The sequence below is a fragment of the Mytilus trossulus genome, chromosome 1 (assembly GCF_036588685.1).
Source record: "Mytilus trossulus isolate FHL-02 chromosome 1, PNRI_Mtr1.1.1.hap1, whole genome shotgun sequence".
NCBI classification, from domain to species: domain Eukaryota; kingdom Metazoa; phylum Mollusca; class Bivalvia; order Mytilida; family Mytilidae; genus Mytilus; species Mytilus trossulus.
In genome coordinates, this window is record NC_086373.1 from 83,783,502 (window position 1) to 83,799,182 (window position 15,681).

Sequence of the window (15,681 nt, forward strand, 5' to 3'; positions counted from 1 at the left end):
GTAACCATGTAATGGTTATGATTATTTATTATTAATATTGTAACTTCAAGTTTTCAAAATATTCTATAGAACGTACACCAAATAAAAAAAAATTATGCTTTGAAACCCATAATTGTTAATGACATAGATACATTTTACTGCAATTCAATGAAATGTAGGATCAATTTCCTACAACTGTCAAGGGAATATTTTTTCAACCTTTTTTCCTAGGCAACCAGAGGTGACTTAATATGATCTGGTGGTATTACACCTTAAAATGTTTCACTTTGTCATTTCATGGCTTTTATATCTGACTATACGGTATGGGCTTTGCTCATTGTTGAATGCTGTACGGTGACCTATAGTTGTTACTTTCTGTGTCATTTGGTCTCATTAGCAATCATACCACATCTTCTTTTTCATAATCATAATCAAATCTTTTAATTTCCAGTGAATTAAAACTTAAACTTTTAAAAACAATATAGTACCTTGTTTACACTGTTGATTTCTGATCTTTTCCTCTTCCTGTCTGAAGATTGTGGTGGGGAATCAGTCAAGTCAATAACAGAATCATCCATTGAACAACAAACCTTTATTTATCTATAAAATATAAAACATATAGTTTTGTAAACATACCAATAAAGTATTCTGTTTCATAATAGCAAGCTGTTTTAAAAGACTGTTATAAATTATTGTAAATTGATAGAATATAAATAAAGGAACTAAATATGCAGTGAAAAATGAAGTGTTTCATGTTCTTGTTTTTTCTCTCGAGATTTAAAAGCGATTGAAAATTTGGCGTGAAATAATTCTATCTGGGATATAATTACGATACTGTTGTCAAGTCATTAAAGATTGCATATTTTGGCGTTAATATTGAGTCACTGATAAGGTCTTTGCGTCAGAACTAAACACATTTATTCTAAAAACAGTTGTTGGCATGACACGGGTTATGTTGTTCTCATATATGTTATGATGGTATGATACTAAACCCCTAACGGGAAGGATTGTGCCTGATATTCATATGATGAAATCATAATCTTTCAGTCAGTTTAATTGAAGTCTGGAGCTGGCATGTCAGTTAACTGCTAGTAGTCTGTTGTTATTTACCGGTATGTATTATTGTCATTTTGTTTATTTTCTTTGGTTACATCTTCTGACATCAGACTCAGACTTCTCTTGAACTGAATTTTAATGTGCGTATTGTTATGCGTTTACTTTTCTACATTGGTTAGAGGTATAGGGGGAGGGTTGAGATCTCACAAACATGTTTAACCCCGCCGCATTTTTGCGCCTGTCCCAAGTCAGGAGCCTCTGGCCTTTATTAGTCTTGTATTATTCTAAATTTAGTTTCTTGTGTACAATTTGGAAATTAGTATGGCGTTCATTATCAATGAACTAGTATATATTTGTTAAGGGGCCAGCTGAAGGACGCCTCCGGGTGCGGGAATTTCTCGCTACATTGAAGACCTGTTGGTGACCTTCTGCTGTTGTTTTTTATTTGGTCGGGTTGTTGTCTCTTTGACACATTCCCCACACTTTCACTTAAATCAATTTGGCCCGTTTAATTTTCATAAAATTTTGAAAAAAGTACTTACTTTGACCCTTTGACAAAAATATAAAAATTTCAAATATTTGAACTTACCAATTTATCAGAAAAATTACACTGGTTATCATTGGTTATATAGCAGTTTGACTAACACTAATTTTGATCATTGAGAAGCATAATATTCCCTTAAAAACACAACGTAAATAAACGTTTAGCTGATTTTACCGAGTTATCTCCCTGCAGTGTTAGGTACATGTACCACCCTTTGGCAACATTTATCTTTTAAAAAAAATGAAAAATTAACAAGGATTTTAAAACATTTTCATAATGATTTTCAAATTCAGCTTTTAAAACTGACATTCTGTATGCAATAAAATTATGAAAAGAAAAGTAGAGGTTAGTGAAGAAAAATATTTAATGGCACTACATTGATAATACCAGATGATTCCAAATACCTGGGGAAAATTCATATAACAAGATTCATGCAAATATCTTTAATAAACAATAGTATCCTTCTGTTTATGGTGTTTGACAATGTTAATACATGGTTATTTAGTGTCCATTATAAAATTTTACAAAGATCTCTTTGCTAAATTTGGCTCTTATTTATGGTTAAAATTGTATGTTCGATAATGGATTTGAACAGGTTATTACTTGATATCAACTCAAATCAATAATTTCAATATAACTAGAACACACCCATGACATCGCAGGTGTCTGTGAGAACATTACAGTACCCATGTCTTATTTTTGTACTGGATTGTCATCCGATAAAGTCATACTGATTGTAAGGTGCACAGTTAAACTAATTTCAAACTATTTCTGTTTGAACTCAACATGTACCAAAACTAAACTCAATTCTATAACTAATTAACCAAAATTAGTAGCGGTATTGAGAAGGAAGAAAACAGGTAAATAATGTACTTTAGTTTACATAGATATAAAACAACTACTGGAAGTATTCCAGGTTCTTCTGATAGAGGATCGGAGGAATTTACAGAAAATAACCATGGTTACAGGTAGAAAATCGTCCTGGTTTTTATTATGTTGAATAATATGAAATATTTACGATTAGCAATACATTGTTAAAAATCGTATTTTTTCCATTTGTATAACAACTTCACATACATGTACATATAAAATTATATATCTTATTCAATTTTCATAAGTTTATTGAAGTTTTATTCAATATTTAACATTTATTTATCCTCTATTAATAATAAAATATATGTACAGGTAAAATTCAATTCTTATCAAGGTGGGACATATTTACGACCCTCTACTGATATTGCACGGGTAATATCACAGCAGGTGTTTATTACACAGGGACTACTGTCCGACTAGTCTGACATCTAGACGGATTAAGGCTTCCATAAAAATAAGTCCCTACCTGTACTGTACATGTAACTACAACTGGAAACTACATGTGACATTTACTTTTGGTATCCGTCTGTATAAATTTCAGGTAAGTTTCAACCTGGAGTTTCTTATTGACAACATATTTGTTGAATTTGGAGGTAGACTTTTTCAACAAATTGTCGGCAATCCTATGGGAACGAACTGTGCGCCTCTCCTTGCTGACCTCTTCTTATTTTCATATGAATCGGAGTTCCTTCAGACACTTGTCAAAAACAAGAAGATCAAAGAAGCCAGGTTATTTAATTTCACTTTCAGATATATTGATGATGTTCTTTCCATTAACAATCCGAACTTTTCTGATTGGATTCCATTAATATACCCACCAGAACTAGAAATTAAAGAGACCACAGACACGGCTTCCTCCGCCTCATTTTTTGACTTATACCTCGAATTTGACATACACAGTCATCTCAGTACCAGAATCTATGACAAACGAGACGATTTTAATTTTGAAATTATCAATTTCCCCCACCTTAGTAGTAATATACCAACTTCACCTGCGTATGGAATATACATTTCCCAACTTATTAGGTATTCAAGAGCTTGCAGCTCCTATTCAGACTTTGTAAAACGTCACCAGTGTCTGAGCAGAAAGTTGATGAACCAGGGGTATGTCAAAGAACGTCTCGTCCTTTTTCTAAAAAAGTTCATCGGAAGATACCAAGAACTTGTTGATAAATATTCCGTATCAACTTCACAAATAATACAAGATGGTCTTGAAGGATAGATTTTGCGTACTGACGTTTGTTATCATCTTAATTGTATTATAGAATTCTTTTATAAGTCTTTTTTAGATAATCATTTGAAGTGACTCAGTGGTTATGTAAAACCACATACTTTGGACGGCAAAATTATTTCATTGATTGATATTACTTTTACTTAAGGATCTTGAATACTATGAATGACAAAACTATTTTATTCAATAACACTACTTTTTCTGTTTAGTCTGTTTTTCATGATATACATTTGACGTGAAACTGTACTTATGTATCCCGTCATACTTTGAACCACACCATTATTTTATTAATTATTATTACTTTTACTGTTAAGTCTGGTTTTTGGTATATCTACTTTACGTGAGTCTGTATTTATGTATGCCGACATACGACAAAATTATTTTTATGTCTACCTGTGCGAATTTCAAACGCGCTATTTTACACCAGTAATGAAAACCTTCTATCATTTATGGGTAGACTTTACATAGATAAATTCAGCCGTATTTGACGTGAAACTGTTGTTATGTATCCCGTCATACTTTGAACCACACCATTATTTTATTTATTATTATTACTTTTACTGTTAAGTCTGTTTTTGTTATATCAACTTTACGTAAGTCTTCATTTATGTATGCCGTCATACGACAAAATTATTTTTATGTCTACCTGTGCGAATTTCAAACGCGCATTTTTAAACCAGTAATGAAACCTCCTATCATTATGGGTAGACTTTACATAGATAAATTCAGCCGTATAAGAAAAGCAAAATGAGAATGTTAAATTAATGTATGGCTTTTTGTGCTTCTTTGTTACATTTGTTGTTTATGTAGAGATATTAAGATGATAACACAATATTGACTGTTGTACCCCTATTTTTGACATTTTTACTCTTTGAGTATGTTTGTTTTGTTCATGCATCGTTGACAATTTAATGGAATTTGATGCGACTGTCATATAAGTGAGAGGTTTAGCTAGCTATAAAACCAGGTTCAATCCACCATTTTCTACATTAGAAAATGCCTGTACCAAGTCAGGAATATGACAGTTGTTACCCATTCGTTTGATGTGTTTGGACTTTTGATTTTGCCTTTTGATTTTTGATTTTGATTTTTGATTTTCCTCGGAGTTCGGTATTTTTGTGTTTTTACTTTTTATCAGTTATATAATTATACAAAAAACAAGAGGACCAGAAATGATGGAATTTTTAAACAACACCATTGTCCTATATATCAGTTATATAAAGTTGAATTCTTTGACCTCATGCCACTTTATAAGTTGGACCTCCTTATTTTAAAAGTATAGACAATAAACAATTATTACATCTGCGAAACTATGTTATTGTGACAAAAACATGATAATTTACATGTATATTTTTAGTCTCAGGTGTTGAGATTGGCAAAAAGAATGGATTCAAACTATTTTGTCATTGTGTTACATTTTGTACATCCTTATTGCATGTCTATATAATTAATTAGATTGAATAACTGGTAAAGTCAGTGGGGCGCACTACGTTTGTGCGCATTTGGGGAATAAAATGTTTTACGTTTGCGCTCAGCTTTTGATTACAATTGCGCGCATTTATTTTACAGGTTATCTTAGGTAAAATATAAATAAAAATTATATTAAATTATGTATACATGACTATATTTTTTTGTATCTAATAACGATATATATATGAGTATCAATTATTAATTTTGAAAATAGTTTGTTAATCCAAATAATATATTGTTCATATTGAATTCTAAAATCAAGTATAAACTCCGTTATAGCTTAAGGTCAAGTTACAATAGATGGGCTACAAATGTATGTCAAAGATTTTCTTAAAATTTTGATTACACCTTTGACTTGTTGAATTGTGTTCGAAAATCGAAAAAAGTATACGGCTTTATTTCTTTTTTCCCCTGGCTTATCATGGAGACTTATACTAACGGAAGGGATATTAATACATGTAAATAATTGAACAAATTAATAAATAAATAAGTATTACCACCAGTATTTTACCTGAGTTTACCTGTCAAAAAAATGCGTGCAAATGTAATTTAAAGCTGCGCGCAAACGTAATGATTTTTGCACGCAAATGTAATGGTAATGCGCACAAGCGTAATGCACCGAGTCAGTGAACTATTTGTACTTAATGATAGTCTATTAAAAATGGACCACTAGAGATTCACAAGAGAATTGTTTTTTTCAAAGGTTGTTGATCTTTCCACACAACTTCATTTAATATGTCATGAATATCTCAAGAGGGGTGGTCAATAAAACAAACAATAAGTAAAATTGTCAATAAAAGAAACTCTTATTCATAGTAATGTATTTATCTATGGTGTTTACATCCAAATAAATGTCTTAGGAGTCACTAAAAATAATTAAACCTTAAATATGACTCTCTTAGGACAAAATCAATTCAACCTCATTTTCTATTTGCTAATTTTTAGCTTCCAAAATTTGATTATTTTTTGTTCCTTGTCAATAATTAGTCAAAAATTAGATGTAATCGGTCAAAAAGGAGATATTAAATACAATGTTTATTGAAAGTAATGTATTTCACTTAAAAAAGTGCCAATATTTTATTGACTCACAACAACTTCACATATATACTCTTGAAGGAAAAGTTCATTTAGACAATATTTATAATATTATTATTGATGCCTTGACTTTTGACTGGATTATCGTATGCTCTTTCACTTTTCTTGAAACAATGAAACAAAATAAAACACAAGGAAAGGTTTAACCACTTTGTACCTTTAAAGAATTATGAGAATAAAATATGAACATGAATAAGTGAATGAAGTGAGCTTCCCTAACAGCTTCACAATCTAACAGAAGAAAGAACCATCCGGCGCTATCTGAAAAGATGTATGAAGTCATGCATTTTAAGTGTTATGGTATGATTATAAGGAATCAATTCTATTTTAAATTGCTATTTTTAAACTCTGGGGAGAACACTGGAATGAACTTCACAACACAAATCAGTATACAATGTAATCAATTCTTCATTAAAATTTATTATCTTTACTATAAAATTAGAATCTTCGACCACATTTTGTGTGTCACTTCTCTTTCTTCCACAATAAACTAATCATCAATGATCATGCCTTTGAGTCCTATGATAGGTGCCATGCATAGTCATATTATTCATCCTTTCATATAATTAATCACTATTGTTTATTTTATGAAGAAAACAAAAATAAAGGGACCTTGATATTGTTTCCGTCATAGGACAAAATTATATGTCGTGTTATAAGTCAAAGACCAGATTTCCATTTAGAACGGTTTTAAAATGACATATATAATTTTCATAGCTAGTTACTTCAAAACAGAGAATTATTTTCGCCTTTTCTGTATATCATGAACATACATATAAACTATAAAAAAAGTATATTTGCTATTAACTACAATTTTTTTTATTAATCAATTCTAATATAAAAAAGAAGAGGTGGTATGATTGCCAATGAGACAACTATCCACAAAAGACCCCAATGACACAAACATTAACAACTATAGGTCACCGTACGGCCTTCAACAATGAGCAAAGCCAATATTGCATAGTCAGCTATAAAAGGCTCCGATAAGACAATGTAAAACAATTCAAACGAGAAAACTAACGGTCTTATTTATGTAAAAAAATGAACAAAAAACAAATATGTAACACATAAACAAACAAATACCACTGACTTACAGGCTCCTGACTTGGGACAGGCACATACATAAATAATGTGGCGGGGTTAAACATGTTAGCGGGATCCCAACCCTACCCCTAACCTGGGACAGTGGTATAACAGTACAACATAAGAACGAACTATAACTAAGTATGCATTGTACTATCAACTGAGGTCATCTATTATTTAGAGATTACATATATATTTAGACAATATACGTATGGTGTCTTGAAATATGAAATTTATTTGTATGAGGCTTAGAAACGGGAAAATGCGAGGTTCTACCGAGCATTTTCCCGTTTCGTGCCGAATACAAATAAATTTCATATTTCAAGACACTATACGTATATTGTTTTTATACTGAAATCGAAAAAAAAATGAAAAATGAAAAAAACATGTAACAAAAATTGTTAAAAAACGTGTTTGGAATTTCCCTCTTGAGGTACCATTTTGGGGTATTTCCCTATGAGCGTAGTCCAGGTGGTAAGACATTGGCGTATTAAGGAATTAGAAAGGGAAAATGAACTTAATTAATAACATTTGATAAACATGATATATAAATAACCAATTTGAAGACATAAAAGTTTAAATTGAAAAAAGTTTGACCATTGTTACTTTACGTTGTCATGGTCGTGACGTGATGTTGTTGATGAAATACAATAAGGAGGCGGGGCTTATAGGTCAGTTGGGGTCATTGACGTATAAAGCTAACGTTTATACGTATAGCTTTATCTGTACAGTAAACTAGCTGATTGCAGTATAAATACTATATGACAGGGTCTAAATTGAAAACTACGTTCAAACCTATGATCGCGTTGGATAAAAACCGCAATTTTGTACGTGTACATGTAAAACAAATTTCGTTGTAGAAGGGTCTAAATACGGCACAAACAACATTTACATTTTCCAAAAGACCAAAAAAGTGAAAAGGTATTTAAACAAAACGCATTTTGTATGTTCATAGAATACAGATCTAGAAAATATTGAAAATAACACATAACTTTCATAAGCACATGTACTTGGGGACAAATAATTATTAGTGTTCATTGAACTGTAAATTCAGAAATTAATGCAAGTTTTTTTTTATTGTGAAAAATGCGACAGATTTGTAAACGTGATAATTTAAACTCGCATTTTGAAACATTTCATATGACAGGATTTTTCTCAAAATCGTAAAAATTGAAATCACATTTAACATGTTTAAGTCTAAACTGACAAAATCGCAATAATAAATGCATGCAATAATTTCTGAATTCATCATAGTATACAGAAAAGGTGAAAATAATTGTTCTGTGTTAATTTCTTTATGTGCTGGCATTTGCCGGGTATAAGGACATGAACAGTCAGAGCTCAGACATAAACAAGTCGATATTTGTTTTTGACTTAAATAAGTCAAAACATGTATTTATTATAAAAATGAAGTTTCAATTTTAGACTTATCTAAGTCAGAAAATGACAGACTTGTTTAGGTCTATTTATGTTGGTGAAAAAACTTAATGTTACTTTGTGGCCAAACTACACCACCTATGACAGCAAAAACCTGTATGAGAGTTCAGAAGGACTTGAGCTATCTATATTTAATTATCTAATTGAACATCCTTACTAAACACAGATGTTTTACCTCATTAAGTGTGATTCCAGGCCTAGGTGGTTGCATTGTAAGGTTAATTAACATCATCTCCGATTTTTTAGACTCTCATTCATATTTTTCTTAAGAAGACAAAGCATTGGCTTTCAATGTTGTCATTATTTGATTTAAATGCATGACCTCCTTATAAATATGCGTGGGTCTTGAAGTTAACCAATTTTGATCACTCATCAACTTGTAGGAGTCGATATTTGTAACTTTTTGATTCTGGTCAATTATTTCTTGTTTAACAATATTGGACTTATTCAAGTCGTATTTTGTCTTACATTAAAGGGAGACAAATCCTAAAACTTACAAATTTAGACCTCTTTGCATATGAGTCAAAAGCAGGTTCAGACTTATTTATGTCTGAGCTCTGACAGATGAAGGATGGAATGCAAGCAGGGTCAACATGGTCAAATTAAAGACTTTTAATTTGGTATTTGCTGCATCTCACCTACAGGTAGCAATACACAGTAAGAAGTTTGGTTTCACATTTTAGCCATGGTGATTTTTTTCAAATATGAAAAATTTTGTACAATTAATTTAATTTTCAGATACAATCATGACAATGTAGCCACGATCATGATGATAGCTTAAGAATAATATAGCCTTCCTGGTGGATTTATATGAACATCAAGATTGTTTTTACAGGGTACTCATTTTAATAGGCAAGTTCATGAGTCTTGGACTCATTAAAATCTGTCTGGACTCATAATTTTCAAAACTTGAGAGTCAAACATGTCAAATTTTAAAAGATTCAACAAAATTGTAAAAATGAACACATGCATTTCTCATCAATTTTTCAACAAAATTTGATGTCATTTCCTTGCTTGATAGTAAATGTTTGACATGGAGATCACTAAGGCTGCATTTCTTTCTAACAAAAATTGTGTAAACGTTGCATCCCGTTTGTTGGTGTTTTATAAACGCTACAAAAGTAGAAACAAATACATCGTTGAATAAGTCTTTACTGACCCTGTTTGAACTTTCAATAATGCATGCACATTTTGTTAGTAAACACTTTTTACAAAAGTAGAAACAAATACTTCATTTAATCAGGTTGAAGTAAGAAACAAATGTAGTGTTTGCACAAACAAACGACAAACTGCAGATGCATTTTCATCGTTTGCATAGTTTGTCAAAGTTTATGTAAATTTTGCAAATGTATGTTTGAAAAAAATAATCAAAACATGTGCGCTTAGCCGTTTGCATTGTTTGTATAAGAAGAAATGCACCCTAAAATTTTATGACATATATTAATAAAATTTCATTTTCTAACTGCTACACTCGCCATGACTTAACATGATGAGTCCTTAATTGCCTTTAAAATTCCTTGGTGAGAACCCTGGTTTAAGATACATTGTACATTTATTAAGGACCTTTTTTCATTTTGACAGTCTGTATTTTCACATCAGTACCGATTATACATGTCATAGGTCCATAAATATGATAAATTAATGTAGTATTTTCCAAAAGATTTGATCCTCAAACCTTTGAGTTTCATTTCTATTTTAAAGGAAAATGTTCTGAAATTTAATGCATATGATTTTTTTTGGGACCTAATAATAGATACATGTACATTTTAATTATCTACATTTACATGGTCTATGGTTCAGAAAAGACATAGTGACTCTAAGTGTTGAGTTTCTCCTTTGAACTGTGTCAAACTAAATTTTGTGGTCTTTTGTGACATTTTTATGTTTTTGCTGAGTATCAAATAAATGTAGACGGTTGCCATGGTTATAGAAAACAGAGAATATATTTCACCATGTTATCCACTTTTACTATTGAACATCAAATCTTTTGAAGATGCTGTTTCAATATATATACATGTATGCATAACACTTAATACATTTGTAGATATAGGAAGATGTAATGTGAGTGCCAATGAGACAACTCTCCATCCAAATAACAATTTAAAAAGTAAACCATTATAGGTTAAAGTACGGCCTTCAACACGGAGCCTTGGCTCACACCGAACAACAAGCTATAAAGGGCCACAAAATTACTAGTGTAAAACCATTCAAACGGGAAAACCAACGGCCTAATCTATATAAACAAAACGAGAAAAGAGAAACAAATATATATTACATAAACAAACGACAACTACTGTACATCAGATTCCTGACTTAGGACAGGTGCAAAAGCCATACATTTTCTAGAAATCAGGCAAAAAACAGTGTCAGTGGTTAAAAATTATTATTTTATGATAATGAAATGTCAAGGAGTAAACTACAACTTGTGCAAATGCCATGAGTCCTGGTCATCTTGTTTGGTACATGTATTTTCTCAATAATAATTTGACAAAAGCCTTAAAAACATGGTTATGTTTGAAATTAAGTATTTGACATTTGGTTAAAACTTGGATTAAAGTTGTCAATCAAATATTCTAATTAATCTTCCGGCATTTGCATTTTTGGTTTAATTTGTATAACGTTAACCCTCTTGCTGGAGGGACACAAGTGTCCATTCCGGCTGTGCTGGAGGGACACAAGTGTTGGTACCGGCTGGGCTGGAGGGACAAATATGTTCATGTTTTAAACAATTAAACAGGATACGATTTTTCTTCAATAATTACCAAATGTTACGGCCAGTAAGGTGTGACGTCATATATTGAATGACTTCATTGTTTGGCATATAATGTCACAAATGCCGAGGTGGAGCTGTCATATTTTTTGGCATATGAAATGCAACAATGAATAGCTGCCAGCAGCAAGAAGATTAAACTGTTTATGTCATTATCCAACAACGGGCAGACCATCGGCATCATACTTAAGTGTCCCAATCACACTTAAGAGTACTACATACATGACATATTTATATCTAAGAAACTTTACAAAGGAATAGCAGAAATGGCAGTATGCATGGCTGAAACTACTGTGGCCAGTACGACAACAGTAAAACTTTCAGATGATGCACAGTTACATCCTGCAACATTGCTTTTAGTCCCAGATTAATCTGACGTCCAATGGCTGTTTTTTCCAGACAAGCTGGGCTGCTGGGGCTGTGGGACTTGTCTGACAAAACAGTGGTTGGACATCAGAGGAATCTCGTTCTTCATGATGTGTGTCTTCATGCAGATGGTTGTGAACTAGTACAAAGTAGTGTGCGTATTCGTATATTCTCATCATCTTATCTTGATAAGTATTTAATTTTTCGTTCGACGTTAACAGCCATTCATCCATTAAGGTACAGTATTCGACAATCGATTGATTCGACAAGAGTTGATTTTTCCTTCAGGTTTTAATTCAATGCAATTAAAAAGAATGAATTGAATAGACACATTAACGATCGATTTATTCAACAAAACTTTAATGATAGATACGATCGATAACGATTGAACATTGTTTGTCGATTCAATCAACTTAATGTATTAATGATGGATACTCGATTGTAACGATTGATACGATCGATAACGATTGAACATAGTTTGTCGATTCAATCAACTCAATGCATACCTGTTATGACGAAGACTCGATCGTAACGATCGATAACGATTGAACGTCATATGTCGAATCAATCAACTCAATGTATTTTGATGAAGACGTCACTCGATCATAACTATCGGTACGATCGATATCGATTGAACGTCAAATGTCGAATCAATCAACTCAATGTATTTTGATGAAGACGTCACTCGATCGTAACGATCGATACGATCGATATCGATTGAACGTCAAATGTCGAATCAATCAACTCAATGTATTTTGATGAAGACGTCACTTGATCGTAACGATCGATACGATCGATATCGATTGAACGTTATATGTCGAATCAATCAACTCAACGTGTTTCATGAAGACTCGATTGAACGCCATATATGGAATCAATCGACTTAATTTGTTAATGGTATAAACTACTTAATACATTTTATTAATAAAGATTTAACAAAATAAGTTGTATTACTGTATTTCCCACTTCAGCACTGATGGAGATAAACTCTATGGTAATAATATATGTCAGATTGGGTACGGAGATATTAGTATAGTGAACATAAAATGTACACACAATTGAAACAGATACAAAAGTTGAAGCATAGGAATTTGCTGTTTCAAATACTTTTTACACTGATAAAACATTTTTAACATTAATTCAAATTTGAAGAAGGTTCATAGCAACAGTTTCAGGAGAGAAAAATATGAATGTCACAAAAATGAGTAATGTAGTAGCCAGTTTATGACAGTAGTATATATAGATCATTAAAATGAAGAAAATGAAGTGAGTAAACAAACATGAAAATTATTATCAAATGAATATTAGAGGAAAGATCGTTCAATGTGCCTGCTTGTGCTTTATGTGCCTTTTAGCGCCGTAGGCTGTGTCAATATGCCGCATAGCGCCGTCGGCTGTGTCAATATGCCTCCTAGCGCCATAGGCTATGTTATTGTATCAGACGTAGGTTATGGTTAAAGTAAGAGTAATAGTAAGACTGTATTAAATATACTTCTACCGCCATAGACTGTGTCTATATGTCACCGGCTATGTTATTGTGTTAGATCTAGGTTAGGGTTCTATTTAGGGTTATATTAAGACTGTAATGAATATGCCTTCTAGCGACGTAGGCTGTGTAAAGATGACACTTAGGAGCGTATACTATTTTATTGATCAACTGTGGCACAACCGTAACGATTGAATACGATCGATACGATTGTGCAACGTTAAAAAAAAAGGGTTGACTGAGTTGATTCAATTGATCAACTGTGGCACAATCGTAATGATTGAATACGATCGATACGATCCTGCAACGTTTAAAATATAAAAAAATAGAGTTGACTGAGTTGAATAAATTGTTCAACTGAGGCACAATCGTAACGATTGAATACGATCGATACGATCGTGCAACGTTTAAAATATAAAAAAAATAGAGTTGACTGAGTTGATTAAATTGATCAACTGTGACACAATCGTAACGATTGAATACGATCGATACGATCGTGCAACGTTTGAAATATGAAAATAGAGTTGACTGAGTTGATTGAATTAATCAACTGTTGCACAATCGTAACGATTGAATACGATCGATACGATCGTGCAACGTTTAAAATATAAAAAAAATTAGAGTTGACTGAGTTGATTAAATTGATCAACTGTGGCACAATCGTAACGATTGAATACGATCGATACGATCGTGCAACGTTTAAAATGTAAAAAAAATAGAGTTGTCTGAGTTGATTATATTGATCGTACAGTTGACTGAGTTGATTAATCCAGACACTAAGAAAGTTTGTAAATTTGGTACAACAATTGATTGAATCGACACATTGACACGATCGAATACAGTTGACAAGATAATTATACTATAAAAAAGATATTGTCGAATCAATCGATTGTCGAATACTGTACCATACTCCATTCATCATCTTAGTCTTCATCTTACACCTGAACCACCTGCAGTCAACGGAGGAAATTACCAGCTTTGCAGCTGAGCAACAACAACAAAGATGACTGACTGGATACATTGTCACATCTATGGTAGTTCATCTGTCATTTCATATGAAAGAAATGTGAAAAATATGCATATGAGTACAATAAAAGATAGTTTCTTACTTTTGAAGTTTTTGAACTTTCCACAAATTTACAAAACTGTTTACCGGAAGTTGGAAGAATGAAGTAATGTTCGAAAAACGTTACCGTGAGTATTCCGGTTTTTTTTTTAAATCACTGATTAGGTGTTAGACTTAAAATATTTAATATTGTTAACGTTAGAACTTACCAGATAAAATGAACATTTAGTTTTCAATATTTAATAAAATACAACAAAACATCTTTTATTCGGTTTGTGGATGTAAAATTATATAATATATGCGGATTCAAAATTAGACTGAAGGAACCATATAGGATATCAGGATTAAGATTTTGTAAATGTATACTAAGGCTTATTTTACTATATATTATCCTATATGGTTCCTTCAGTTTAATTTTGAATCCGCATATATTATAAGGATGCAAAACTGATCATTGTAGTAAGCCCCATTTTTTGTCTCGAATTGTTTCCCAAAGTTTAATTACTAGCATGGTTTTTGGTGTTTCCTTGGCTCGATTTCTTTGTGTGGAATAAGCTCTTTCTAGTTTTCAAAAATAAATAAAACATACTTACAGCAGTTCTCATGAAACGTTGGTGCATTGTTTATATAGATTGACTCAAGCTCCCTTTGTTGCTAATAAAAAAATGACCTAAAAGAGTTTGAATATCAGTCTGATTTTTTCTAAATGACCATGTAATGAGGTGTGTGAAATTTTCTTACAAGTTAATGAGACTATGAGGCAAAGTGGTTTATAGGGTAGAAATATCAAAAGCACCAATTATAAACAGGCATTTTATCAAGTACTTCGAACGAATTCTGACACTCCAAAAGCAAAATTTATTCCATTTTTTTTCAAAGGCCTTATTTGAATATTTTTTTATTAGGTTCCAACCGAAGCTGCACATAACTCATTACAAACAAGGATTTATTTCGTTTCAAGCCATTGTTTCCCTACTAAACTATGTATTCTACTTACCAGTGCACTTGGTACAATCAAAAACCTAATAAAAAAATATTCAAATAAGGCCTTTGAAAAAAATGGAATAAATTGCTTTTGGAGTGTCAAAATTCGTTCGAAATACTTGATAAATTGCCTGTTTATAATTGGTGCTTTTGATTTTTCTACCCTATATACCACATATATTATAGAAAATGGGTGTATTAATTTGAACAGACCTCCAAACGATCCATGATTCTGTAACAC

General features: G+C 31.8%; 1 protein-coding gene across 1 annotated transcript in view; it reads right to left on the bottom strand.

Moving 5' to 3' along the window:
• LOC134687473 (cell cycle checkpoint protein RAD17-like) overlaps positions 1 to 14,564 on the bottom strand; it is a 40,457-nt gene extending 25,893 nt beyond the window's left edge. Inside the window, exons 1-2 of the mRNA XM_063547806.1 lie at positions 14,500 to 14,564; positions 468 to 579 (exon numbers count right to left, since the gene is read on the bottom strand). Coding sequence (XP_063403876.1) covers positions 468 to 557 — 90 coding nt within the window. The 5' untranslated portion in view covers positions 558 to 579; positions 14,500 to 14,564. The remainder of the gene's footprint in view (positions 1 to 467; positions 580 to 14,499) is intronic.
• Positions 14,565 to 15,681: the final 1,117 nt, after the last annotated feature.